The sequence below is a fragment of the Gopherus flavomarginatus genome, chromosome 5 (genome assembly GCF_025201925.1).
Source record: "Gopherus flavomarginatus isolate rGopFla2 chromosome 5, rGopFla2.mat.asm, whole genome shotgun sequence".
Lineage (NCBI taxonomy): Eukaryota > Metazoa > Chordata > Testudines > Testudinidae > Gopherus > Gopherus flavomarginatus.
The window spans coordinates 4,637,815-4,665,599 of record NC_066621.1 but is presented as its reverse complement, the minus strand read 5'-3'; the positions used below and the strand labels follow the sequence as shown (position 1 = coordinate 4,665,599).

General features: G+C 50.9%; 2 protein-coding genes across 2 annotated transcripts in view; both read left to right on the top strand.

The window, feature by feature from the left end:
* LOC127052918 (carbonic anhydrase 4-like) overlaps positions 1 to 18,343 on the top strand; it is a 36,641-nt gene extending 18,298 nt beyond the window's left edge. Inside the window, exons 2-9 of the mRNA XM_050957064.1 lie at positions 14,436 to 14,543; positions 14,695 to 14,724; positions 15,386 to 15,550; positions 16,087 to 16,235; positions 16,915 to 17,004; positions 17,251 to 17,323; positions 17,608 to 17,771; positions 18,081 to 18,343. Of these exons, the coding sequence (XP_050813021.1) occupies positions 14,465 to 14,543; positions 14,695 to 14,724; positions 15,386 to 15,550; positions 16,087 to 16,235; positions 16,915 to 17,004; positions 17,251 to 17,323; positions 17,608 to 17,771; positions 18,081 to 18,290 (960 nt within the window). The 5' untranslated portion in view covers positions 14,436 to 14,464 and the 3' untranslated portion in view covers positions 18,291 to 18,343. The remainder of the gene's footprint in view (positions 1 to 14,435; positions 14,544 to 14,694; positions 14,725 to 15,385; positions 15,551 to 16,086; positions 16,236 to 16,914; positions 17,005 to 17,250; positions 17,324 to 17,607; positions 17,772 to 18,080) is intronic.
* LOC127052853 (carbonic anhydrase 4-like) overlaps positions 1 to 27,785 on the top strand; it is a 55,116-nt gene that overhangs the window by 13,915 nt on the left and 13,416 nt on the right. The gene's annotated exons all lie outside the window — the stretch shown is intronic.

Genomic DNA, 27,785 nt, shown 5'->3' with positions numbered 1-27,785 from the left:
TTCCATGTTGGCAGCAGAATGTTACCCAGAGTTTCTCATCTCACCCTTCTTTTTTATAGGCTTTTAGTTTGGATTCAAAGTCTATAGGTTTTGCTGTGTCACGCTGCCTCTGGGTTTAGATTGATCACCCATCAATTGCAGGCGTGACTTTCAGCCTTGGACCTGGCTTTGATCTTCCTTCTGTTGTTCTGTTGTCCTTTTCTTTTTAGGGTGGATGCTTCTTACTTTGTTTAGGGCTGTTGTCTAGGTCTTCAGCCGTTGGTATTTGAACTTTATCTCATCAGGACAGGCTGGGGCTGGAGGTTGATTCCGTCATCCACACATACCTCATTCACACATCTAAACTAAACTAATAAGATTACAGCAGGGTTTGCAAAAATGAAGGTTGGAGGAAGCTTTTACAAAATGGAGTGAGTGTTTTAAAATGGGGTTTGAATTACAATATGGAACAGAAGTTACAGTATAGGCAAGTGTAGTGAATGGTGAACAGAAGTTACATTAATAAAGTGAACAATTGAAAACAATTTCATTTATCAGTTCTACACTGTGACCTAACTTGTCACAGGGGAGTTTGCTGAGCAGTGTGCGTGTGTCCATCCGTCTATCCTACTGCCCTCTGCTGGAGGGATGAACTCTTCTCCGTGTGTGTGTGTGTGTGTGTGTGTGTGTGTGTGTGTATCCCTCTGTTACTCCTATTGCCCCCTGCTGGAGGGATGAGCCTTGCTCCGTGTGTGTGTGAAAGGAAAACATATAAAACCAGAGAGTGAAGCAGAAGCAAAAAGCAAGAAAGCTAGGTGTGACCGAGATGGTAATTTACTGCAATACCCTGGACAAACCTTACTGAATGAAGGTTAAGTACCGTAGGAATTCATGGGATTAAACAGGCAGATGTTTCCATATTCTTGAGGGATTGCAGGGACCCGCTCTAGAGAGAGCCAGGCTAACATAAACTCTGGGAAGTGTTTGAAAGACTCTGGAACAACGGGCCAGCTAAGGACGAACTGTCGGTTGAGTGGGATCCCTTGGAGATACTTTGGAGGATGAGAAGGCAACGTCTCAGCTCCAGAGGAGAAACCCATTGTCGTCTGATCTTCTGCTATGGGAAGACAAGACCTGAGCCCTGAGCTGTTTAAAAGGAGGAACTCAGATTCCAGGGGGTCCTTGTTCTGAGCTAACATCAGTTATGAACTTGTGACCACAGATAAACCCCTGGGTGTGCTTTCCTGAGCCCTGGTTGCGGTTTGGGTGATCTCTGGGTAGCTTATTAGCACACGTGTAGGTTCCTGTGTTGTTCTGAATACATTTTCTCTGTAACGCTTTCACCTTAAGAATAAATGTGCTTGCTGGGTGGTGACTTACCTGCGGGCACTGATGTTGATTATAGCCTCTGAGGGGAAGGCAACGCAGACCTGCAGAGACAGTCTGGCCTGCTGGTGAATTCACAGTGTAGGCAGGGAATTGTGCAGCCTGGAAACACCCAGGAGGAAGCAAGACACAGGTGTGTATCCAGGAGCTGGGAGCCTCGAATGGGAGCCCTTGCTGGACCATATGGGGGAAATACAGGTGCAGTTTCCCTGAAATGGGACAACAAGCAGTGCTCTGTGAGCTCAGTGTGACCCAGGGAAAAGCCAGAGAGCACTCTTGGGTCTGTTGGCTAAAGCAGCTTGGGGCTAGAAGCTGAGAACTGGCTCCTTAGGCCTTGGCTACACTGGCAAGTTAAAGCACATTAAATCAGCCCCAGGCACCCTAACTCCTGAGGTGCCCACACTGGCAAGGCACATAGAGCACCCCAACCCCGTGGTTGAAGCTGTTTTCAAGCCAGGAGCAAGGTAGCCAGATGCAGCAGACAGTGTTTGGGGAAGAACAAACAGCAGAGGAGGTTTCCAGTAAGTGGCTTTTATTTTGGGAAGGTAGTTGTTTGGTGCAGGCTCTTGGGGTGAGGAGTGTTGCAGAAAGAAGGGTTAGGGCTGCGTGCATGCCTAGATGCGGAATAGGGCATTGATGTGCTCTCTCAAATCGTGGTAATCAGCCTCAGTGATCTCTTCAAAGGTCTCATGCAGAAGCTGGTCAATCTGCTTGCACAGGTTCCTTGGCAGAGCTACTGTGCTCCTTGTCCCAGTAAGGCTAACGTGTCCACACCACTGTGCTGTGAGGGGCTGGGGGATCATTGCTGCACATAAGGACCAGGCAGAAGCCACATTGTAGTAGAAGATTCTCCCTTTCTTCCCAGATCACCTTCAGCAGTGAGATATCTGCCGAATCAATACTCTGGTGTGAACAATGCTGCCTCTATCAGACGGGTAGCCATGTTAGTCTGGATCTGTAAAAGCAGCAAAGAGTCCTGTGGCACCTTATAGACTAACACACATTTTGGAGCATGAGCTTTCATGGGTGAATACCCACTTCGTCAGATGAAACCCTTTCATATTGGGTTTACAGATGCAACCTTGAGATCCCAGCCGTCCTTGTTATCAATGGCCAAAAGACTGCAAAGAATCAGGAAGCATCCACAAAAAAGGAAAGAGGACCTGCTTCACAAAGTCATGCAGCAGTTCCTTACTGAAAATCAAAAAGTACAGGAGTGGCAGAAGCCTGAAAAGAGGCTCCACCAGCAGAAGGCAGGTTGCCAGCACCAAAGCACGGAGTGCCTCCTAACCATCATGGATCGCCAAGCAGATTCAATCCAGGTGCTCATAGCACTGCAGACAGAGCACATCCATGCCCCCTTCCCCCGCAGCCCTTGTCCCAGAACTCTTTCCCTTGTGCCCCTATATCACTGCCAACCCACTTCCCCCAACATCCGGTTTCTTATCGCCACCATCTGCGTCCAACACCTGTCAATTCGCCACGCAGCCCTGCAAACTATGACCCTTACCCACTGCACTCAACCCCAGTCACCATGCATTTTAGTCAGCCTGAAATGCAGCACTCACTGCATGGCACTCCAGACAGGAAGGCTAAATATGATTACAGGACATATGCAAATCTATGATTGTACCTTTCTCCTCCCACACAGCACAGATGTGTCATGCTAGGTGTGTTTCCCCATCAGTTGTGTTTCTTTTCAATAAATTTCTTAGCTTTGAAAACATTCTTTATTGCATTAAGTAAAAGATACTGTAATCCAGGAAAACAACAGGCACTGCAAGTCAGTGCATCATACGCAGCAAACATAGATGCCTACTAGCATTGGAACCTCTGCACTTCACTCCTGTGCAAGCCACCAAACATTACTGGTGGCTTTTGACATCAAATTGCTCCCTCAAGGTATCCTTATTCCTTACAGCCCCGCACTGGGCTCCTCTAATAGCCCTGCACTTTGGCTGTTCAAATTCATCCTCCAGGTGTTGAACTTCCATGGTCCATGCCTGAGTGAAGCTTTCGCCCTTCTCTTCACAAATATTATCGAGGGTACAGCATGTGGCTATAATCCTGAGGATGTTGTGATTGGCTAGGTCCAGCTTCTCAGACAGACAGCGCCAGCGGCCCTTTAAACAGCCAAAAGCACACCCAACAGTCATTCTGCACCAACTCAGCCTGTTGTTGAACCACTCCTCGCTGCTGTCAAGGCTCCCTGTGTAGGGTTTCATGAGCCACATCATTAAAGGGTAAGCGGGCCCTCCAAGGATCACAATGGGCATTTCAACTTCCTCTACGGTGATCTTCTGGTCTGGGAAGAAAGTCCCGGCTTGCAGCTTCCTGAACAGGCTTGTGATCTGAAAGATGTGTGAGTCTTACAAAGGTTATAACCGACTGAATATATTCCTCCTATTTGTATGCATGTATCATTCTTGTATCTGAAGCTAGAAATATGAAGTATAACTCTGAGTTCCCATTGTAATGGGCCATTAATGGTGGTTTAGAATCTTGATGGCTCCCATTGACTAGGACAATTGGTTGTAGATGGTTTATTTACCTGCAAGCCTCTTGTGTACATATGGGCCAGCCCTTGGGTAATGAAGAATGAGGTCTCACAGGCCATGTGACTATGTCACATGATACTGGAATCCATCTTAAATCTGGTACTTTTCCATTTAGACGTAGGGGTGGGGACCCAGAGAGACAAAAGAGGGTGGAACAGGACAAAGAAGGCCAGTCATGAGAACACCCCTGCTTACCACCTAAGGCTGCCAGTCATGAGAAAACTCCTGTTTTCCACCTGAGATGTCTGCTGGAACTAACAAGGACTGTACTGGGGGAAAGGATCGGGCCCAGACTAGGAAGGAGTCTAGTCTGTGAAAGAAGCTTATTGGAACATCTCTGAGGGTGAGATATTACCTATAATCAGTTTCTTAATCAATTAGGCTTAGACTAGTGTGTTTTTTGCTTTATTTTACTTGGTGACTTACTTTGTTCTGTCTGTTATTACCTAAAGCCTACTTTTTATACTTAAAAAAATCACTTTTTTATTAATGAACCCAGAGTAAGTGATTAATACCTGGGGAAGCAAAGAGCTGTGCATCTCTCTCTCTCAGTGTTATAGAGGATGGACAATCTATGAGTTTACCCTGTATAAGCTTTATACAGAGTAAAATTAATTTATTTGGGATTTGGATCCCACTGGGAGCTGGGTGTCTGGATGCTGGTGATAGGAAACCTGCTGGGCAGCTTTTGGTGAAAGTCTGCAGCTTTGGGGGCGTGGTTCAGAACTGGGTCTGTGTTGCAGCAGACTTGTGTGTCTGGCTCAACAAGGCAGAGTTCTGGAGTCCCAAGCCGGCAGGGAAAACGAGCTCAGAGGTAATTCCTGTACGTCAGGTTACAGTTCCAATGGGATCCCTGTGACTGAACCTATCACAGGGTTTTGCTGAGTAGTGTGTGTGTCTCCATGTGTCTGTCCTACTGACTCTTGCTCGAGGGATGAGCCCTGCCCTATGTATGTGTGCCCATCAGTCTGTTCTCCTGCCCCCTTCTGGAGAGGTGAGCCCTGCCCTGTGTGTGTGTATCCATCTCTCTGTCCTCGTGCCCCCTGTTGGAAGGGTGGATCCCTGCCCTATGTTTGTGTATCCATTCATCTGTCCTACTGCCCCATGCTGGAGGGATTAGCCCTGCCCCATGTTGGTGAAATGAAAACACATAGACAAGAGAGAGAAGCAGAGGCAAGAAGCAAGAAAGCCAGGTGTGACCGAGATGGTAATTTCCTGCAATACCCTGGACAAACCTTACTGAATTAACTTTAAGTGCCCTAGAAGTTCATGGTATTAAACAGGCAGATGTTTCCCGATTCATGTGGGATTGCATGGACCAGCTCTAGAGGGATCCTGGCTAACTTAAATTCTGGAAAGTGTTTGAAAGACTCTGGAACAACAGGTGCTGGCCCAATGCCCCAGAGCAGCACTAGGGGGCACTGTGCTGCAGGGAGCAGAGTGAGGGCTCAATGGAGGGCACTCCCCCATTGCCATCAGTCTGACCCCAAAGCCCCAGTGCAGCCCTAGGGGGTGCAGTGCTGCTGGGAGGGACTCAATGGGGGCGGGGGCGCTCTCGATCCTCTGAGTGCCAATAACCGAGGGTGGCAAAAATCTACTCCAGGGGTAGGCAACCCATGGCACACATGCTGAAGGCGGCATGCGAGCTGATTTTCAGTGACACTCACACTGCCCGGGTCCTGGCCACTGCTCTGGGTGGCTCTGCATTTTCATTTAATTTTATATAAAGCTTCTTAAACATTTAAAAACCCTTATTTACTTTACATACAACAATAGACTTATAGAAAGAGACCTTCTAAAAAGGTTAAAATGTATTACTAGCCCTCGAAACCTTAAATTACCATGAATAAATGAAGACTTGGCACAGCACTTCTGAAAGGCTGCTGACCCCTGCTCTACTCTAATAATTTCGTGGTGGGAACTGAGAGCCAGGACACCTGGGTTCTGTCCTCAGCTCTGAATAGGAAGTGGGATCTAGTGGGTTAGAGCAGGGGGGAGCAGGGAACTAGGACTCCTGGGTTCCCTGCCCAGCTCTAGGAGGGCAACACCGGGCAGTGGTCCAGGGACATCCGCTCAGCCCAAGGTGGGTGTGAGGTGCCCTTCCAGCAGCTGGGGACATGCTCTGCCCATTCCAGGCTACCCTGTGTCATTTCCTACTTGCGCCATCTCCCCCCTACATCCCTTCCAAGGAGAGCAAGAGTCGATGTGGGCATCTGGGGCCAGCTCTCCCCCCACAGGGGATGCCCATGGCCTTCCAGGGGGTGGCCCTGCCATCGGGAGCTGCTGCCCTAAGGGAGACATGTCCAGACTGGCGCCCCTTTCTCCTCTTTCCCACCGTCCCCCTTTCCTTCCCTCCTTTCTCTTTCTGCTCCCTGGTTTTCTCTCTCCCTCCCTCCCTCTGTCCGTGCCCCACCCCGCGGATGTAACTCATCCGTTCCCTGAAATTCCACCCCCAGCCATGCTAGGCTGGGCTGGGCTGGGCTGGGGTGTGACCCTGTGTATAAAAGGAGCTGTGAGGAGCCCTTCACCCCTGCAGTGTGACCTTCCCCCACCAGGCACAGAGCAGGTGAGAGCTGCTCACTGCTGAGCATCCCTAGGGGCCTGTTCCCTCTAGAGGCATCAGCTCCAGGGGGTGGGAAATTGGGTGTGGGCCTTTCCTCTCTACGGCACAGGCTCTGATCTGGCCCCACATTGGGGCCTGGCTGGCTCAGGGCAGGGGAGTTGAACCCAGTCTCTCCAATCCTCCTTCCAGGTTGCTCTCAGCAAGTGACATCGGAGACATGAATCCCACCTGGGTCCAGCACCTCATTGTCCTGGGGACGCTGCTGGGAGCCGGCTACACCAGTACGGATACGGCAGGTAACACTGCTCCCCATCCTGCCCCTGATCCTGCTCTAAAGTCACCCTCCCTGCATAGGCCAAGCCCAGGGGAGGGGGCAGCAGGATGTGGTTATTTATTGGCCACTTCCCAGCTCTGACCCCTTCCCCCACCTCTCTCTCTCTCTCTCTCTCTCCTGCAGATACCTGGTGCTACGAGGACCCAAAATGTGGTAAGAGAACTCATCCATCCCCTGTGACATAGACATTCATGCTCTGGCCTCACCCAACTCTGGAGTTAATTACTGTTTTCCCACATTTGGATGGGCGGGGAAACTGAGGCACAGAGAAGGGCAGTGTCTGTGTTCCAGAGACAGGGATAGAACCCAGGAATCCTCATTCCTAGTCCCACACCCCTGCTCTAACCCAGAAGACTTCAACCTCCTCCCAGAGCCATGTGTAAAACCCAGGAGACTCCCCTGCTCTAACTCACTGGACAGCATTCCTCATCCAGAACTGCAGCAAGGACCCAAGAGTCCTGACTCCCAGTTCCCCCATTTTATTCTACCAGAGCCCACTCCCCTGCCAGAGTTAGGGAAAGAACCCAGGAATCCTGGCTCCAGGTCTAAAATTTACATCATGCAGCCTCCTCTGGGGTGGGCGACAGCAGCTGATTAACATTCTGACTCCTCCTCCATTTCCCCCTCCTTGTTGGCTTCTCCCCTCTCTGCAGGTCCAGAGACATGGGCGGCTCTGGGGCACTGTAGTGGTACCAGGCAGTCCCCGATCAACATTGTCACCCCTGCGGCTGTCCACAATCCCCACCTGGGGGCTGTGTCCCTCACTGGCTGTGGGGATGCCAGGAAGCTTACCTTCATGGAAAACACAGGGAAGACAGGTAGGTACGGAGTATCAGAGGGGGAGCCGTGTTAACCTGGATCTGTAAAAGCAGCAAAGAGTCCTGTGGCACCTTATAGACTAACAGACATATTGGAGCATGAGCTTTCATGGGTGAATACCCACTTCATCAGACACATGTCAGGTAGGTACAGACAGCCCCCTAAAGCGAGCACCCTGTGCTGCCGTGCTGGATGCCTGGGTTCCAGAGCCAGAACTAGGCACTTTAGCACCTGTCATGAGCAAAGATATTTGTATCCCCGGAGGCGACACGTTGGGGGGCAGGCCGTGCACCCCCCTCAATTTTGCCTTCCATTTAGCACAGAAGGGGAGAGACGCTGTCCCCCCAACCTACCTGGGGAGCACCTGGCTGTGCAGAGGTGGCCTGGCTCAGTGCACAGGGCAGGGAGGGCCGCCTGGCAGCCAGCCAGCACCCTGGCTCCCACAGCTCAGAGAACCAAGGGCCCACCAGCTTCTGATCCGCCAGCTCCTGGCAGGAGGCAACAGTTTTCAGACAGTGGGGCACAGCTGGCTGGCAGCCCCGCTCACCCCGCCCATGTAACAGCCCTGCTGGGTCCCATTCCCCACCCTCGTCTCTCCCCCAGCTCACAGCTGCCACTCCAGATGCCTGGGTCCCATTCCCTGTGTTGGTCTCTCTCCCTTCTCTACAGTGTACGTACATTTAGCGGATGGGCTCCATCTCAGCGCCCAGGGGCTGCCAGCTATCTACACAGCCAAATCCTTCCACCTGCACTGGGGCCAGGGGGCAGCCCGGCCTGGCTCAGAGCATTACATCAATCACAAACGGTTCTCCATGGAGGTGAGAGAGGCAGAGGGCGCAGCACTGGCCCCAATGCCCCAGTGCAGAACTGGGGGCGCTGTGAGGTTTGGAGCAGGCAGGGGGGCCTCAGCAGGGGGTGCTGTGCTGCAAGGAGCAGGCATCAGGCTCAGTAGGGGGCGCTGTGCTGCAGGAAGCAGTCAGGGGTTTGGCGGGGGGCACTGTGCTTCAGGTTCAGGGGGCACAGTAGGGGTGCCATGCTGCAGGGGATGGGCAGAGGTTCTGTAAGGGGCGCTGTTCTGCAGGGGGCTCAGTAGGGGGCGCTGTGCTGCAGGGAGTGGGTGGGGGCTAAGCAGGGGGCACTCTGCTGCAGGGAGCAGGCGTGGGAATCAGCAGGGGGCACTGTGATGCAGGGACCAGCAGGGGCCTCCATAGGGGGCGCTCTCCAATTTTTCTCTCTCTCCCCCTTTAGCTCCACATTGTTCATACCAAGAACAACCTGAGCATGGATGACGCCCTCAAGGATCCCGAGGGAATTGCTGTGCTGGCCTTCTTCCTCCAGGTGAGGCCGTGTGGGGCAATGTGCCCCGACTCCTGGGTTCTATCCCCAGCTCGGGACAGGCAGTGAGGTTTAATAAGTTAGAACAGTGAGGGCTGGGCAGCAGGACTCCTGGGTTCTCTGGGTGGGAAGTGGTATCTAATGATTCGAGGAGGGGCTGGAGTCTTACTCTGAGTCACTCTAGGACTCCCAGCCCTCCCCGCGCCTCAGTTTCCCTATTTGCTATACTCATGTGATCTTGTCCCTCAGGCAACAGCCCATGCACGCCCCTCCCACTCCTGGGATTCCTTCACCCAGCACTTGAAGAAGGTGGCTCTGAAGGGTGAGTATCCCCTGAACTGGGGTGCGGGAGAGCTGGATTATGGCTGGCCTAGCATTGGGGCTGGGGACAGTACAGCTCTGTGCCACCAGGGGGGAGAGAGAATAATGGATGCGAGGAGTGGGGTGGGGGCAAGGAATCCAGGCTATTGGGTTCTGTCCCTAAGCTGGCAGGAGAGTGGGATCTAGTGGGTTAGAGCAGGGAGGTTGGGAACTAGGACTCCAGGGTTCTATCCCCAGCTATGGGAGGGGCCAAGCTGGGCCCTCACTCTCCCTCTGCCCTTCCAGGGAAGAAAACGAATCTGGACGGCTCCTTCTCCCTGTGGGGGCTCCTGGGCTCAGTGGACCTAGCCCGCTATTACCGCTACCAGGGTTCCCTCACCACCCCCAACTGTGACAAAGTCGTGGTCTGGACTGTCTTCCCCGACCCCATCCTGGTGCCTCCTGGCGTGGTGAGTGTGGAGGTGGAGGGAAAGGAGAGAGTCAGGACTCCTGGGATCTCTCCCCAACTCTAGGAGAGGAGTGGGGTCTAGTGGGTTAGAGCAGAGGGGCCTGGGAGTCAGGACTCCTTGGTCTTTTTTCCAGCTCCCCTCCTCTGCTGTTCAAACCCTCACTCTCTCTGCTCCAAAGTGATCCCCATCACAACCTTCTCAGTTCTCTCCATTGATGGGGTGTCCTCCACTCCACTTAGTAGGGTACCCCAAATTTGCCTTCCCCCTCAATTTGCCCTTCCCCCACTAATCTGTCTCCCTCCCTGCAGGTGGCTGCGTTCCCCTCTATCCTCCGCTCCACAGACTCACATGATGGGCCCCGGCTGCAGAACAACTACCGGCCTCTGCAAAGCTTTGAGGATCGCCAAGTGGAGGCCTCAGCGGCCCTCCGAGTCACCACCAGCTCCTCTTCCACCTCGCGGCCTGCAGCCTTGATCCTTCTACTCATCAGTATCACAGCAATCACCTGGCACCTATTAGGGGACAGAGCCAGACATCTAGAAGCTGGGCCTAGGCACGGGCTGTGCTTGGAGCCAGGACTCCTGGGTTCTATTCCTGGTTCAGCCACAGACTTCCTATGTGACTGTCATCAAGCGCCATCCCCGCTCTGGGCTTCAGTTTCCCCATCTATAACATTGGGATAGGTTTTGCTTCACAGTCCTGGAGATCAGCATTGATCACAGTCCTCTTGGAGACTGGGTGGGAACGTACCCGTCAGCTAATATAACTCAGGAGAACTGGATTGCAAGGTCGCCACCACCAGGAGTTTGGACTGAGTGGGCAGAGGGGGATTTGCTGAGTAGTATGTGTGTGTGTCCATCTTCTGTCCTACTACCCCCTGCTGGAGGAGTGAGCCCTGCCCCACGTATATACATATCCATCCATCTGTCCTACTGCCCCCTGATAGAGGGATGAGCCCTGCCCTGTGTGTGTGTGTGTGTGTGTGTGTCTCCTCATCTGTCTGTCCTACTGCCCCCCCTGCTGGAGGGATGAGCCCTGCCCCGTGTGTGTGTGTGTGTGTGTCCCCATCTGTCTGTCCTACTGACCCCTGCTGGAGGGATGAGTCCTGCCCCATGTATATGTATCCATCCATCTGTTCTACTGCCCCCTGATAGAGGAATGAGCCCTGCCCTGTGTGTGTGTGTGTGTGTCCCCATCCATCTATCCTACTGCCCCCCTTGCTGGAGGGATGAGCCTTGCCCCGTGTGTGTGTGTGTGTGTGTCCCCATCTGTCTGTCCTACTGCCCCCTGCTAGAGGGATGAGTCCTGCTCTGTGTGTGTATGTCTATCTCTCTGTCCCACTGCCCCCTGCTGGAGGAGTGAGCTCTGCCTCGTGTGTGTGTCCATCCATCTATCTTACTTCCCCCGCTGGATGAGTGAGCCCTGCTCCATGTTTCGTATGTGTATGTGGTATTGTTGCCTGCTGGAGGGATGAGCCCTGCCCTGTGTGTGTCCCCATCTGTCTGTCCTACTGCCCCCCCTGCTGGAGGGATGAGCCCTGCCCCGTGTGTGTGCATGTGTGTGTGTGTGTCCTACTGCCCCCTGCTGGAGGGATGAGCCCTGCCCCATGTGTGTGCTGGCTTTCTTGCTTTTTGCCTCTGCTTCTCTCTCTGTTCTATGTGTTTTCATTTGACATGGTAATTTCCTGCAATACCCTGGACAAACCTTTCTGAATTAACTCTAAGTCCTGTAGAAGTTTATGGTATTAAACAGGCAGATGTTCCCGCATTCTTCTGGGATTGCAGGGACCAGCTCTAGAGGGAGCCAGGCTAACATAAACTCTGGGAAGTGTTTGAAAGACTCTGGAACAATGGGCCAACTAAGGATGAACTGTCGGTTGAGTGGGATCCCTGGGAGATACTTCGGAGGATGAGAAGGCAACATCTCAGCTCCAGAGGAGAAACCCATTGTCGTCTGATCTTCTGCTACGGGAGGACAAGACCTGAGCCCTGAGCTCATTAAAAGGAGGAACTCAGATTCTGGGGAGTTCTTGTTCTGAGCTAACAGCTGTTATGAACTTGTGACCACAGACAAACCCCTGGGTGTGGCTTCCTGAGCCCTGGTTGCGGTTTGGGTGATCTCTGGGTAGCTTATTAGCACCTGTGTAGGTTCCTGTGTTGTTCTGAATACATTTTCTCTGTAACACTTTCACCTTAAGAATAAATGTGCTTGCTGGGTGGTGACTTACCTGTGGGCACTGACGCTGGTTATAGCCTCTGAGGGGAAGGCAACGCAGATCTGCAGAGGTGGTCTGAGCTGCTGGTGAATTCACAGTGTAGGCAGGGAATTATGCCGCCTGGAAATACACAGAAGGAAATGGGACACAGGTGTGTATCCAGGAGATGTGGCGGCTGAGGAGCTGGGAGCCTCGAATGGGAACCCTTGCTGGACCATGTGGGGGAAATACAGGTGCAGTTGCCCTGAACTAGGCCACCAAGCAGTGCCCTGTGAGCTCAGTGTGACCCAGGGAAAAGCCAGAGAGTGCTCTCGGGTCTGTTGGCTACAGCAGCTTGGGGCTAGAAGCTGAGAACCAGTTCCTTAGGCCTTGGCTACACTGGAAAGTTAGAGCACATTAAATCAGCCCTGGGTGCCCTAATTCCTGAGGTGTCCACATTGGCAAGGCACGTAGAGCGCCCAGGCCCCACAGCTGGAGCACCGTAATCCACCTCCACGAGAGGCATAGAGCTTGCTGCACCCTGGCTGGAGCACCGTAGCACCAGTGTCGACGCCCTGGTCTATTAATGTGTTCAGATGGGCCTCCAGAAGTGTGCCACAATGCCTGTTCTAGCCACTCTGGTCATCACTTTGAACTCTACTGCCCTGCCCTCAGGTGACCATCAGACCCGCCCTTTCAGTTCTCTGGGAATTTTGAAATTCCCCTTCCTGTTTGCTCAGCAAGGCTTGGCGTGCTCTCAGCACAACTTTCCAGGTGACCATGCCTCTGCGCGGGTTCTGGAGTCCCAAGCTCAAAAGGATAACGGGCTCACAGGTAATTTCAGCACATCAGGTGACAGTCCCAAGGGGGTCCGTGACCGAACCCATCACAGGGGGTTTTGCTGAGTAGTGTATGTGTGTCCATCCATCTGTCCTACTGACCCCTGCTGGAGCAGTGAGCCTTGCCCCGTGCGTGTGTCCATCTGTCTGTCCCACTGGCCCTTCCTGTATGGGTGAGTCCTGCCTGTATGTGTGTGTCTATCCATCTGTCCTACTGCCTCCTGCTGGAGGGATGAGCCCTGCTCCGTGTGTGTGTGTGTGTGCATGTGTGTGTGTCCATCCATCTGTCCTACTGCCCCCTGCTGGAGAGATGAGCCCTGCTCCGTGTGTGTGAAAGGAAAACATATAGAAGAGAGAGAGAAGCTGAGGCAAAATGCAAGAAATCCAGATGTGACCGAGACGGTAATTTCCTGCAATACCCTGGACAAATCTTACTGAATTAATTTTAAGTGCCCTAGAAGTTCATGGTATTAAACAGGCAGATGTTTCCGGATTCATGTGGGATTGCAGGGACCCAATCTAGAGGGAACCTGGCTAACGTAACCTCTGGGAAGTGTTTTAAAGACTCTGGAACAATGGGTGCTGGCCCAATGCCCCAGAGCGGCACTAGGGGGTGCTGTGGTGCAGGGAGAGGGTGGGAGAGGCTCAATAGGGGGCGCTCTCTATCCTTTGAGTGCCAATAACTGAGGGTGGCAAAAATCTAGTATAATAATTTCGGGGTTGGAACTGAGAGCTAGGACACCTGGGTTCTGTCCTCAGCTCTGAGTTGGGAGTGGGATCTAGTGGGTTAGAGCAGGGGAGAGCAGTGAACTAGGACTCCTGGGTTCCCTGCCCAGCTCTAGGTGAGCAATAACAGGCAGTGGTTCAGGAATATCCGCTCACTCCAAGGTCAGTGTGAGATGCCCTTCCAGAAGCGGGGGATGTGCTCTGCCCCATGCCAGGCTGCCTTGTGTCACTTCCCCCTTGTGCCATCTCCCCAGCACATCCCTTCCAAGAAGAGTGAGAGTCGATGTGGGCATCTGGGGCCAGCACTTCCCACACAGAGATGTGCCCACAGCCTCAGAGGGGGTGGCCCTGGCACCGGGCGCTGGTGCCCTAAGGGAGACACACCCAGACTGGCGCCCCTTTCTCCTCTTTCCCACTGTCCCCCTCTTTCCTTCCCTCCTTTCACTTTCTGCTTTCTGGTTTTCTCTCTCCCTCCCTCTGTCTCTGCCCCACCCCGTGGATGTAACTCATCCCTTCCCTGTAATTCCACCCCCAGCCCCGCTGGGCTGGGCTGGGCTGGGGTGTGATCCTGTGTATATAAGGAGCTGCGAGGAGCCCTTCACTTCTGCAGTGTGACTTTCCCCCACCAGGCACAGAGCAGGTGAGAATTGCTCGCTGCTGAGCATCCCTAGAGGCCTGTCCCCTCTAGGGACGCCAGCTCCAGGAGTGGGAAATGAGGCATGGGCCCATCCCCTCTAGGGGGGTCATTGGCCAGGGGTGGGAAAAAGGGCACGGAGGGCCTGTTCCCCCCAGGGGTGCTGCTGGCCCTAGGGGTGGAAAATGGGGCATGGGCCCATCCCCTCTAGGGCACAGGCTCCGATCTGGCCCCAGAGTGGGACCTGGCTGGCTCAGGGCAGGGGAGTTCAATCCAATCTCTCCAATCCTTATTTCAGGTTGCTCTCAGCAGGTGACATCAGGAGACATGAATCCCACCTGGGTCCAGCACCTCATTGTCCTGGGGACGCTGCTGGGAGCCGGCTACACCAGTACCGATACGGCAGGTAACACTGCTCCCCATCCTGCCCCTGATCCTGCTCTAAAGTCGCCCTCCCTGCATGGGCCAAGCCCAGGGGAGGGGGCAGCAGGATGTGGTTATTTATTGGCCACCTCCCGGCTCTGACCCCCTCCCCCACCTCTCTTGCTCTCCTTCAGATTCCTGGTGCTATGAAGACCCAAAATGCGGTAAGAGAAACCATCCATCCCCTGGGACACAGATATCCACCCTCTGACCTCACCTAGTGCGGGAGTTTATTACGGTTTTCCCACATTTGGATGGGTGGGGAAACTGAGGCACAGAAAAGGGCAGAGTCAGCATTCCAGAGCCAGGGATAGAACCCAGGAATCCTCACTCCCAGCCCTGGGTCCTGGCCACTGGTCTGGGGGGCTCTGCATTTTAATTTATTTTTAAATGAAACTTCTTAAACATTTTAAAAACCTTATTGACTTTACAATAGTTTAGTTATATATTATAGACTTATAGAAAGAGAGCTTCTACAAACGTTAACATGTATTACTGGCACGCAAAACCTTAAATTACCGTGAATAAATGAAGACTCAGCACACCACTTCTGAAAGGTTGCCGACCCCTGCACTAAACAGCATTCCCCAGCCCTAACTGCAGAAAGAACCCAGGAGTCCTGACTCCCAGTTCCCCCACTTTATCCCTCCAGAGCCCACTGCCCTGCCAGAGTCAAGGACAGAACCCAGGAATCCTCCTCGATTAAATTTTGCATCATGCAGCCACCTCTGGGGTGGGTGACAGCAGCTGATTAACATTCTGACTCCTCCCCCATTTCCTTCTCTGGCCCTTCCCGCTCCCTGTTGGTTCCTCCCCTCTCCGCAGGTCCAGAGACATGGGCAGCTCTGGGGCACTGTAGCGGTACCAGGCAGTCCCCGATCAACATCGTCACCCCTGCGGCTGTCCACAATCCCCACCTGGGGGCTGTGTCCCTCGCTGGCTATGAGGATGCCGGGAAGCTTATCTCCATGGAAAACACGGGGAAGACAGGTAGGAACAGAGTGAACCCAAAAGCGAGCACCCTGCGCTGTCGTGCCAGATGCCCGGGTCCCAGAGCCAGAACTAGGCATTTTAGCACCTGTGATGAGCAAACATATTTGCGACCCCAGAGGTGACACGTAGAGGGAGGGCAGGCAGGGTCCTGTGCCCCCCCCCGCCCGATTTTGCCTTCCATTTAGCATAGAAGGGGAGAGGAGGAGAGGAGCTGTGCCCCTGCCCTACCTGTGGAGCACCTGGCTGTGCAGAGGTGGCCTGGCTCAGTGCACAGGGCAGGGAGGGCCGCCTGGCAGCCAGCCAGCACCCCGGCTCCCAGAGCTCAGAGAGCCAGCTTCTGATCCGCCGGCTCCTGGCAGGAGGCGACACTTTTCAAACAGTGGGGCACACCTGGCTGGCAGCCCCGCTCACCCCGCCCATGTAACAGCCCTGCTGGGTCCCATTCCCCACCCTGGTCTCTCCCCCAGCTCACAACTGCTACTCCGGACACCTGGGTCCCATTCCCTGTGTTGGTCTCTCTCCTCCCCCTACAGTGTACGTGCATTTAGCGGATGGGCTCCATCTCAGCGCCCAGGGGCTCCCAGCTATCTACACAGCCAAATCCTTCCACTTGCACTGGGGCCAGGGGGCAGCCCAGCATGGCTCGGAGCATTTCATCAATCACAAAGGGTTCTCTATGGAGGTGAGAGATGCAGGGGGCACAGCGCTGACCACAATGCCCCAGTGCAGAGCTAGGGGGGCACTGTGCGGTCTGGAGTGGGTGGGGGGGGCTTAGCAGGGGGCAATGTGCTGCAGAGGGTGGGCAGGAGATTAGTAGGGGGTGCTGTGCTGCAGGGGGTGGGTGGGGGGCTCAGCGGAGTGGCCTGTGCTGCATGGGGTGGGCGGGGGCTCAGCAGGGGGCACTGTGCTGCAGGGGCGGGTGGGACGCTCAGCTGGGGCCTGTGCTGCAGGGGCTGGGCAGGGGCTCAGCACGGGGTGCTGTGCTACAGGGAGTGGGTGGGGGGCTCAGCGGGGTGTCCAGTGCTGCAGGGAGTGGGTGGGGGGCTCAGCAGAGTGGCCTGTGCTCCAGGGGGTGCGAGGGGGCTCAGCAGGGGGCACTGTGCTGCAGGGGCAGGCGGGACGGTCAGCCGGGGCCTGTGCTGCAGGGGATGGGCGGGGGCTCAGCAGTGGGCGCTGTGCTGCGGGGGGCGGGCAGGGGCTAAGCAGTGGGCGCTGTGCTGCGGGGGGCGGGCAGGGGGATCAGTAGGGAGGTGCTGTGCTGCAGGGGGGGGTGAGGGATCAGTAAGGGGCGCTGTGCTGCAAGGAGCAGGCAGGGGCTCCATAGGGGGTGATCTTCAATTTTTCTCTCTCTCCCCCTTTAGCTCCACATTGTTCATACCAAGAACAACCTGAGCATGGATGACGCCCTCAAGGATCATGAGGGAATCGCTGTGCTGGCCTTCTTCCTCCAGGTGAGACAGTGCGGGGCGATGTGCCCGGACTCCTGGGTTCTATCCCCAGCTCTGGACAGGCAGCGAGGTTTAGTAAGTTAGAACAGTGGGGGCTGGGCAGCAGGACTCCTGGGTTCTCTGGGTGGGAAGTGGTATCTAATGATTCGAGGAGGGGGTGGAGTCTTACTCTGAGTCACACTAGGACTCCCAGCCCTCCCCACGCCTCAGTTTCCGTATTTGCTGTACTCATGTGATCTTGTCCCTCAGGCAACAGCCCATGCACGCCCCTCCCACTCCTGGGATTCCTTCACCCAGCACTTGAAGAAGGTGGCTCTGAAGGGTGAGTATCCCCTGAATTGGGGTGCGGGAGAGCTGGATTACGGCTTGCCTAGTACTGAGGCTAGGGACAGTACAGTTCTGTGCCACCAGGGGGGAGAAGAATAATGGATGTGAGGAGCGGGGTGGGGGCGAGGAGTCCAGACTACTGGGTTCTGTCCCTAAAACTGGCAGGAGAGTGGGATCTAGTGGGTTAGAGCAGGGGAGTTGGGAGCTAGGACTCCTGGGTTCTATCCCCAGCTATGGGAGGGGCCGAGCTGGGCCCTCACTCTCCCTCTGCCCCTCCAGGGGAGGATAAGGATCTGGACGGCTCCTTCTCCCTGCGGGGGCTCCTGGGCTCAGTGGACCTAGCCCAGTATTACCGCTACCATGGTTCCCTCACCACCCCCAACTGTGACGAAGTCGTGGTCTGGACTGTCTTCCCTGACCCCATCCTGGTGCCTCCTGGTGTGGTGAGTGCAAGTGTGTGTGTAGGGTGGAGGGAAGAGACTCTTGGGTTCTCTCCCCAGCTCTGGAAGGGCGTGGGCTCTGGTGGGTGAGAGAAGCAGGGGCTGGGAGTCAGGACTCCTGGGTCCTTATCCCAGCTCCCCTTCCCTCTGCTGTTCAAACCCCCCCACTCTGTGCTCCAAAGTGATCCCCATCACAACCTTCTCAATTCTCTCCACTGATGGGGTGTCCTCCTCTCCACTCAGTAGGGCACCCCAAGTTTGCCTCCCACCTCAATTTGCCCCTCCCCCACTAATCAGACTCCTTCCCCACAGGTGGCTGCGTTCCCCTCCATCCTCAGCTCCACAGACTCAGATGCTGGGCCCCGGCTGCAGAACAACTACCGGCCTCTGCAGAGCCTTGGGGATCGCCAAGTGCAGGCCTCCGCATACCTCCGAGTCGCCCCCAGCACCTCTTCTACCCCGCGGCCTGCAGCCTTGATCCTTCTACTCATCAGTATCACAGCAATCACCTGGCACCTATAAGGGGACAGAGCCAGACACCTAGAGGCTAGACTTAGGCAGGGGAAGTGCTGGGAGCCAGGACTCCTGGGTTCTGTTCCTGGTTCAGCCACAGACTCACATTGTGACCATCATCAAGAGACTTCCCGGCTCTGGGCCTCAGTTTCCCCATCTATAAAATAGGGATAGGTTTTGCTCCGCAGTCCTGAAGATAGCATTGATCACTGTACTCTTTGAGACTGGGAGGGAACATACCTGTCAGCTAATATTGCTCAGGAGGACTGAATCGCAAGCCCTCCACTGCTTGGAGTTTGGACTGAGTGGGCAGAGGGGGCATGACGTTGCACTCCATGTGCTTTATAAAAGTATGCTTATAAATGTAAATATAATGTAACTGGAATATGCTTTATGCAAAAGGTCTTTTGTAAGTTATCGTTCCAATGTTATAACCTACTGAATATATTCCTCCTATTTGTATGCATGTATCATTCTTGTATGAAGTATAACTCTGAATTCCTATTGTAATTACGCAAAGTGTGGGCCATAATCCTGGAATCCATCTTAAATCTGGTAATTTTCCATTTACAAGGAGGGGTGGGGACCCAGAGAGACAAAAGTTTCCTGCCTTGTGCCAAAGCTATAAAAGGGGGTGAAACAGGACAAAGAAGGCCAGTCATGAGAACATCCCTCTTTACCACCTAGGGCTGCCAGTCATGAGAAAGCCCCTGTTTTCCCTGGAACTAACAAGGACTGTACCAGGGGAAAGGGTTGGGCCTGGACTAGGAAGGAGTCTAGTCTGTGAAAGAAGCTTATTGGAACATCTCTGAGGGTGAGATGTAATCAGTTTCTTAATGCATTAGGCTTATATTTGTGTGTGTTTGCTTTATTTTGTTGATGTACATTGTTCTGCCTGTTATTACTTGAAACGCCTTAAATCCTACTTTTTATACTTAATAAAACACTTTTTTTATTAATGAACCCAGAGTAAGTGATTAATATTGGGGGGGAGGGGAGCAAACAGCTGTGCATATCTCTCTGTCAGTGTTATAGAAGGTGAACAATTTCTGAGTTTACCCTGTATATGCTTTATAGAGAGTAAAATGGATTTATTTGGGGGTTGGATCCCATTGGGAGCTTAGTGTCTGGGTGCTGCAGATAGGCAATCTGCTAAGCAGTTTTTCGTGAAAGTCTGCAGCTTTAGGGGCATGGTTCAGACCTGGGTCTGTGTTGCAGCAGGCTTGTATGTCTGACTCAACAAGGCAGGGTTCTGGAATCCCAAGTTGGAAGGGAAAATGAGCTCAGAGCTAATTTCAGCACATCAGGTTACAGTCCCAAGGGTATCCCTGTTGTTGTACCAATTATATTAGATCAGTAAAACCAGCAGGATCTTATTAAAGGGGACAAGGCAAAGATGCCACATTTATTATGATAACAATTTATGACTAATAACTAATATCTTAATTCTTATACACACACATTATACCTAATACCTATACACACACACACATTCACATTATACCTAATACCTATAAACACACACACACACCCACATTCATCAGGTGTTCTGCAGCTGCTGCATAGTTACCAGTCCTGAAGATACCTTAAGTTCATGGCTTGATTTTGCAGCTTGGGTTCGTAGCTTGTGGAAGCTAACTGGCCAGGAAAGCTGGGCACAAAGCTGAGCTGGATCTCTGTTGGGCAGGCACCGATGTTCTTCCATGTTGGCAGCAGAATGTTACCCAGAGTTTCTCATCTCACCCTTCTTTTTTATAGGCTTTTAGTTTGGATTCAAAGTCTATAGGTCTTGCTGTGTCACGCTGCCTCTGGGTTTAGATTGATCACCCATCAATTGCAGGCGTGACTTTCAGCCTTGGACCTGGCTTTGATCTTCCTTCTGTTGTTCTGTTGTCCTTTTCTTTTTAGGGTGGATGCTTCTTACTTTGTTTAGGGCTGTTGTCTAGGTCTTCAGCCGTTGGTATTTGAACTTTATCTCATCAGGACAGGCTGGGGCTGGAGGTTGATTCCGTCATCCACACATACCTCATTCACACATCTAAACTAAACTAATAAGATTACAGCAGGGTTTGCAAAAATGAAGGCTGGAGGAAGCTTTTACAAAATGGAGTGAGTGTTTTAAAATGGGGTTTGAATTACAATATGGAACAGAAGTTACAGTATAGGCAAGTGTAATGAATGGTGAACAGAAGTTACATTAATAAAGTGAACAATTGAAAACAATTTCATTTATCAGTTCTACGTTGTCCCCCTTTTGACCCTTCAATCCAGGGGCATAGAATGGGTCACACTTTATGTAATTGTTTTAAGGCAGAACCAACATAACAGTTAGGATTACTAATAGGACAATGAGGGGATGAAAAATTATGTTTAGAACTGCTGACCAGGTGGGCTGCTTCTACAACACTTTGCCCCTTGATTTATCAGCATTACAGTAGTTGTTGACATTGTAGGGCAAGGTGATTTGTTGCAAACAAACCAAATAATTATAACTAGGTGAATATAACTAAACCTATTACAATTGACTAAACACCAGATATAACCTACACATAAATGAAAACAATTATAGTTATAATAATTGGGAATACAATAAAACCATTACAATTAGTGGGTACATTGACAAATAAAATGAGGACCAAGTTTGATGCTGCAATAGCCATTAAACAATAAAAGTTACTGAGTTTAGGACCTTTTTAAGCACACACAGCAAATAAGATTTTGTAGGAGGACCACAGTTGTTATGCAAAGTTAAGCTGATTTGGACTTAAACTAACATTTTGTTGCTAAAATGTTGCAGAATCCCCTATTTTTAACAGTTGTTTTTAAGAGGTTTCTGGGGACCTGAAAGATGGGACCCTACAATTATGGGCCAAGGTTTTACAAGTTATGAGGGCCCAAGAACTACCCTTTAGGGCTTGGAGGAGTAGAACCAGAGTGCATAGAGGAAAGTGTGGAATTAACAATATAAGCAAATGTAACTAACAATACAAATGTATCAATAACAAAAATTAACAACAAAATGACTATTAGATAACCTAACAAAAAATAAACCTGATGCACTGGGGACCAAAGTTTTTTGGACACAAGTGGTAATTGCTAAGTTGGATGAACTTGGGGGAAGTAGAGAAAGGAAAAGACATTTGTTTTGTCTAGTGTAGTATTTTTTATTTTTTATTTTTTTTTTGGACCAATGCTAGCACAGGACACCACTAGAGACAGACACAGAACATGCAACACAGAACACTGAACACAGACTTTGTCGCGACACTATAACCATGGTATTTTATAACTTTTCAGCTGGTACCAGCTCTCCTGATGTTCTGGTTCAGAGCCTGAAAAATAGAAGCTTAGAAACAAATTAGCACAGTGCTCCCACATGGCAGACCCTGCTTAGTCTTTGCCACAGTGTGTTTGGTACTTGAGGCTGCACAAATGCTAATTAACGGTGCATTTCTTTGAGTTTAAATTTTTTATTTTAAAATCCCCAGCCACTTTGCCATGGCCTGGAGGTTTGAGGCAGAAGCAGGCACTGTTGTTACTGTTGCAATGGCATTTTGGCCCTGGGAGGAGGAATCTACCCAAATATCCCCCTTCCCACTCTCCAGAGGGGTCCCAAAAGTCTGCCCCTTCTGGGGTCTCAAATGTTTCTTTTTTTTTCTTTTTTCTTTTAGTTGGAATAGTTTCTCTTTTAGAGATTTTTTTTTTCTTTTTACAGGCTGTTAGGTGGAGGTAGCTGTTATTACAAGCCTCCCACAGCAGTCAGATTCCTGCAGCGTCTCTTTTTGTTGCATTTGGGGGTTTACATATGAGGATATATTGGGCCAAGCTATCCTCTAGATTTAAAATGGTGCAGATATCTGCAAGGGCTTGTTCAGTCTAAGGACTGTGCCCATATCTTTGCAGGATTTGTTTAGAAGGCATTATCTCTTTAATAAAAGGTGAGGTAGAAGCTACTTTTGACTCCATTCCTTCCTCTGAGACTGTTTTTCCTTGCCTTTTCTTAAACATTTTTAATTTTGTTTAGCAAGCAGCACTGCTGGCCCCTGGCACCCTCTTGCTGCCCCTGATTTTTTTTTTTCTTTCTGCTACCTCTTTGGAGGCCAGCAGGTTTTGTTAACAAAATTTTTTTTTTTCTACTACCTCTTCGGAGGCCAGCAGATTTTGTTAACAATTTTTTGTTTTCTGCTACCTACGTGGAGGCCAGCAGGTTTTGTTAACAATTTTAAGAGCTCTTTATTTTCCTGCTACCCACACGGGGGCCAGCAGGTTTTGGTTAACCAAGAATAGAACCGTGCTCTGTAGAGCTGGTTGTGTGCACACAGATTGGTTTACAATAAGTGAGGTAAAAATGCCAATAATCCCCCTTTCGCTATTCTCCACCAAAATGTTGTACCAATTATATTAGACCAGTAAAAACCAGCAGGATCTTATTAAAGGGGACAAGGCAAAGATGCCACATTTATTATGATAACAATTTATGACTAATAACTAATATCTTAATTCTTATACACACACATTATACCTATTACCTATACACACACACACACACATTCACATTATACCTAATACCTACACACACACACACACATTCATCAGGTGTTCTGCAGCTGCTGCATAGTTACCAGTCCTGAAGATACCTTAAGTTCATGGCTTGATTTTGCAGCTTGGGTTCGTAGCTTGTGGAAGCTAACTGGCCAGGAAAGCCGGGCATAAGGCTGAGCTGGATCTCTGTTGGGCAGGCACCGATGTTCTTCCATGTTGGCAGCAGAATGTTACCCAGAGTTTCTCATCTCACCCTTCTTTTTTATAGGCTTTTAGTTTGGATTCAAAGTCTATAGGTCTTGCTGTGTCACGCTGCCTCTGGGTTTAGATTGATCACCCATCAATTGCAGGCGTGACTTTCAGCCTTGGACCTGGCTTTGATCTTCCTTCTGTTGTTCTGTTGTCCTTTTCTTTTTAGGGTGGATGCTTCTTACTTTGTTTAGGGCTGTTGTCTAGGTCTTCAGCCGTTGGTATTTGAACTTTATCTCATCAGGACAGGCTGGGGCTGGAGGTTGATTCCGTCATCCACACATACCTCATTCACACATCTAAACTAAACTAATAAGATTACAGCAGGGTTTGCAAAAATGAAGGTTGGAGGAAGCTTTTACAAAATGGAGTGAGTGTTTTAAAATGGGGTTTGAATTACAATATGGAACAGAAGTTACAGTATAGGCAAGTGTAGTGAATGGTGAACAGAAGTTACATTAATAAAGTGAACAATTGAAAACAATTTCATTTATCAGTTCTACACTGTGACCTAACTTGTCACAGGGGAGTTTGCTGAGCAGTGTGCGTGTGTCCATCCGTCTATCCTACTGCCCTCTGCTGGAGGGATGAACTCTTCTCCGTGTGTGTGTGTGTGTGTGTGTGTGTGTGTGTGTATCCCTCTGTTACTCCTATTGCCCCCTGCTGGAGGGATGAACTCTTCTCCGTGTGTGTGTGTGTGTGTGTGTGTGTGTGTGTGTGTGTGTGTGTGTGTGTGTGTGTGTGTATCCCTCTGTTACTCCTATTGCCCCCTGCTGGAGGGATGAGCCTTGCTCCGTGTGTGTGTGAAAGGAAAACATATAAAACCAGAGAGTGAAGCAGAAGCAAAAAGCAAGAAAGCTAGGTGTGACCGAGATGGTAATTTACTGCAATACCCTGGACAAACCTTACTGAATGAAGGTTAAGTACCGTAGGAATTCATGGGATTAAACAGGCAGATGTTTCCATATTCTTGAGGGATTGCAGGGACCCGCTCTAGAGAGAGCCAGGCTAACATAAACTCTGGGAAGTGTTTGAAAGACTCTGGAACAACGGGCCAGCTAAGGACGAACTGTCGGTTGAGTGGGATCCCTTGGAGATACTTTGGAGGATGAGAAGGCAACGTCTCAGCTCCAGAGGAGAAACCCATTGTCGTCTGATCTTCTGCTACGGGAAGACAAGACCTGAGCCCTGAGCTGTTTAAAAGGAGGAACTCAGATTCCAGGGGGTCCTTGTTCTGAGCTAACATCAGTTATGAACTTGTGACCACAGATAAACCCCTGGGTGTGCTTTCCTGAGCCCTGGTTGCGGTTTGGGTGATCTCTGGGTAGCTTATTAGCACACGTGTAGGTTCCTGTGTTGTTCTGAATACATTTTCTCTGTAACACTTTCACCTTAAGAATAAATGTGCTTGCTGGGTGGTGACTTACCTGCGGGCACTGATGTTGATTATAGCCTCTGAGGGGAAGGCAACACAGACCTGCAGAGACAGTCTGGCCTGCTGGTGAATTCACAGTGTAGGCAGGGAATTGTGCAGCCTGGAAACACCCAGGAGGAAGCAAGACACAGGTGTGTATCCAGGAGCTGGGAGCCTCGAATGGGAGCCCTTGCTGGACCATATGGGGGAAATACAGGTGCAGTTGCCCTGAAATGGGACAACAAGCAGTGCTCTGTGAGCTCAGTGTGACCCAGGGAAAAGCCAGAGAGCACTCTTGGGTCTGTTGGCTAAAGCAGCTTGGGGCTAGAAGCTGAGAACTGGCTCCTTAGGCCTTGGCTACACTGGCAAGTTAAAGCACATTAAATCAGCCCCAGGCACCCTAACTCCTGAGGTGCCCACACTGGCAAGGCACATAGAGCACCCCAACCCTGTGGTTGAAGCTGTTTTCAAGCCAGGAGCAAGGTAGCCAGATGCAGCAGACAGTGTTTGGGGAAGAACAAACAGCAGAGGAGGTTTCCAGTAAGCGGCTTTTATTTTGGGAAGGTAGTTGTTTGGTGCAGGCTCTTGGGGTGAGGAGGGTTGCAGAAAGAAGGGTTAGGGCTGCGTGCATGCCTAGATGCGGAATAGGGCATTGATGTGCTCTCTCAAATCATGGTAATCAGCCTCAGTGATCTCTTCAAAGGTCTCATGCAGAAGCTGGTCAATCTGCTTGCACAGGTTCCTTGGCAGAGCTACTGTGCTCCTTGTCCCAGTAAGGCTAATGTGTCCACACCACTGTGCTGTGAGGGGCTGGGGGATCATTGCTGCACATAAGGACCAGGCAGAAGCCACATTGTAGTAGAAGATTCTCCCTTTCTTCCCAGGTCACCTTCAGCAGTGAGATATCTGCCGAATCAATACTCTGGTGTGAACAATGCTGCCTCTATCAGAGGCGTAGCCGTGTTAGTCTGGATCTGTAAAAGCAGCAAAGAGTCCTGTGGCACCTTATAGACTAACATACATTTTGGAGCATGAGCTTTCATGGGTGAATACCCACTTCGTCAGATGCAACCGTTTCATATTGGGTTTACAGATGCAACCTTGAGATCCCAGCCGTCCTTGTTATCAATGGCCAAAAGACTGCAAAGAATTTGGAAGCGTCCACAAAAAAGGAAAGAGGACCTGTTTCACAAAGTCATGCAGCAGTCCCTTACTGAAAATCAAAAAGTACAGGAGTGGCAGAAGCCTGAAAAGAGGCTCCACCAGCAGAAGGCAGGTTGCCAGCACCAAAGCACGGAGTGCCTCCTAACCATCATGGATCGCGAAGCAGATTCAATCCAGGTGCTCATAGCACTGCAGACAGAGCACATCCATGCCCCCCTCCCCCACAGCCCTTGTCCCAGAACTCTTTCCCTTGTGCCCCCATACCACTGCCAACCCACTTCCCCCAACATCCGGTTTCTTATCGCCACCATCTGCGTCCAACACCTGCCAATTCTCCACGCAGCCCTGCAAACTATGACCCTTACCCACTGCACTCAACCCCAGTCACCATGCATTTTAGTCAGCCTGAAATGCAGCGCTCACTGCATGGCACTCCAGACAGGAAGGCTAAATATGATTACAGGACATATGCAAATCTATGATTGTACCTTTCTCCTCTCACACAGCACAGATGTGTCATGCTAGGTGTGTTTCCCCATCAGTTGTGTTTCTTTTCAATAAATTTCTTGGCTTTGAAAACATTCTTTATTGCATGAAGTAAAAGATACTGTAATCCAGGAAAACAACAGGCACTGCAAGTCAGTGCATCATATGCAGCAAACATAGACGCGTACTAGCATTGGAACCTCTGCACTTCACTCCTGTGCAAGCCACCAAACATTACTGGTGGCTTTTGACATCAAATTGCTCCCTCAAGGTATCCTTATTCCTTACAGCCCCGCACTGGGCTCCTCTAATAGCCCTGCACTTTGGCTGTTCAAATTCATCCTCCAGGTGTTGAACTTCCATGGTCCATGCCTGAGTGAAGCTTTCGCCCTTCTCTTCACAAATATTATCGAGGGTACAGCATGTGGCTATAACCCTGAGGATGTTGTGATTGGCTAGGTCCAGCTTCCCAGACAGACAGCGCCAGCGGCCCTTTAAACAGCCAAAAGCACACCCAACAGTCATTCTGCACCAACTCAGCCTGTTGTTGAACCACTCCTCGCTGCTGTCAAGGCTCCCTGTGTAGGGTTTCATGAGCCACATCATTAAAGGGTAAACGGGCCCTCCAAGGATCACAATGGGCATTTCAACTTCCTCTACGGTGATCTTCTGGTCTGGGAAGAAAGTCCCGGCTTGCAGCTTCCTGAACAGGTTTGTGATCTGAAAGATGTGTGAGTCTTATAAAGGTTGTAACCGAGTGAATATATTCCTCCTATTTGTATGCATGTATCATTCTTGTATCTGAAGCTAGAAATATGAAGTATAACTCTGAGCTCCCATTGTAATGGGCCATTAATGGTGGTTTAGAATCTTGATGGCTCCCATTGACTAGGACAATTGGTTGTAGATGGTTTATTTACCTGCAAGCCTCTTGTGTACATATGGGCCAGCCCTTGGGTAATGAAGAATGAGGTCTCACAGGCCATGTGACTATGTCACATGATACTGGAATCCATCTTAAATCTGGTACTTTTCCATTTAGACGTAGGGGTGGGGACCCAGAGAGACAAAAGAGGGTGGAACAGGACAAAGAAGGCCAGTCATGAGAACACCCCTGCTTACCACCTAAGGCTGCCAGTCATGAGAAAACTCCTGTTTTCCACCTGAGATGTCTGCTGGAACTAACAAGGACTGTACTGGGGGAAAGGATGGGGCCCAGACTAGGAAGGAGTCTAGTCTGTGAAAGAAGCTTATTGGAACATCTCTGAGGGTGAGATATTACCTATAATCAGTTTCTTAATCAATTAGGCTTAGACTAGTGTGTTTTTTGCTTTATTTTGCTTGGTGACTTACTTTGTTCTGTCTGTTATTACCTAAAGCCTACTTTTTATACTTAAAAAAATCACTTTTTTATTAATGAACCCAGAGTAAGTGATTAATACCTGGGGAAGCAAAGAGCTGTGCATCTCTCTCTCTCAGTGTTATAGAGGATGGACAATCTATGAGTTTACCCTGGTATAAGCTTTATACAGAGTAAAATTAATTTATTTGGGATTTGGATCCCACTGGGAGCTGGGTGTCTGGATGCTGCTGATAGGAAACCTGCTGGGCAGCTTTTGGTGAAAGTCTGCAGCTTTGGGGGTGTGGTT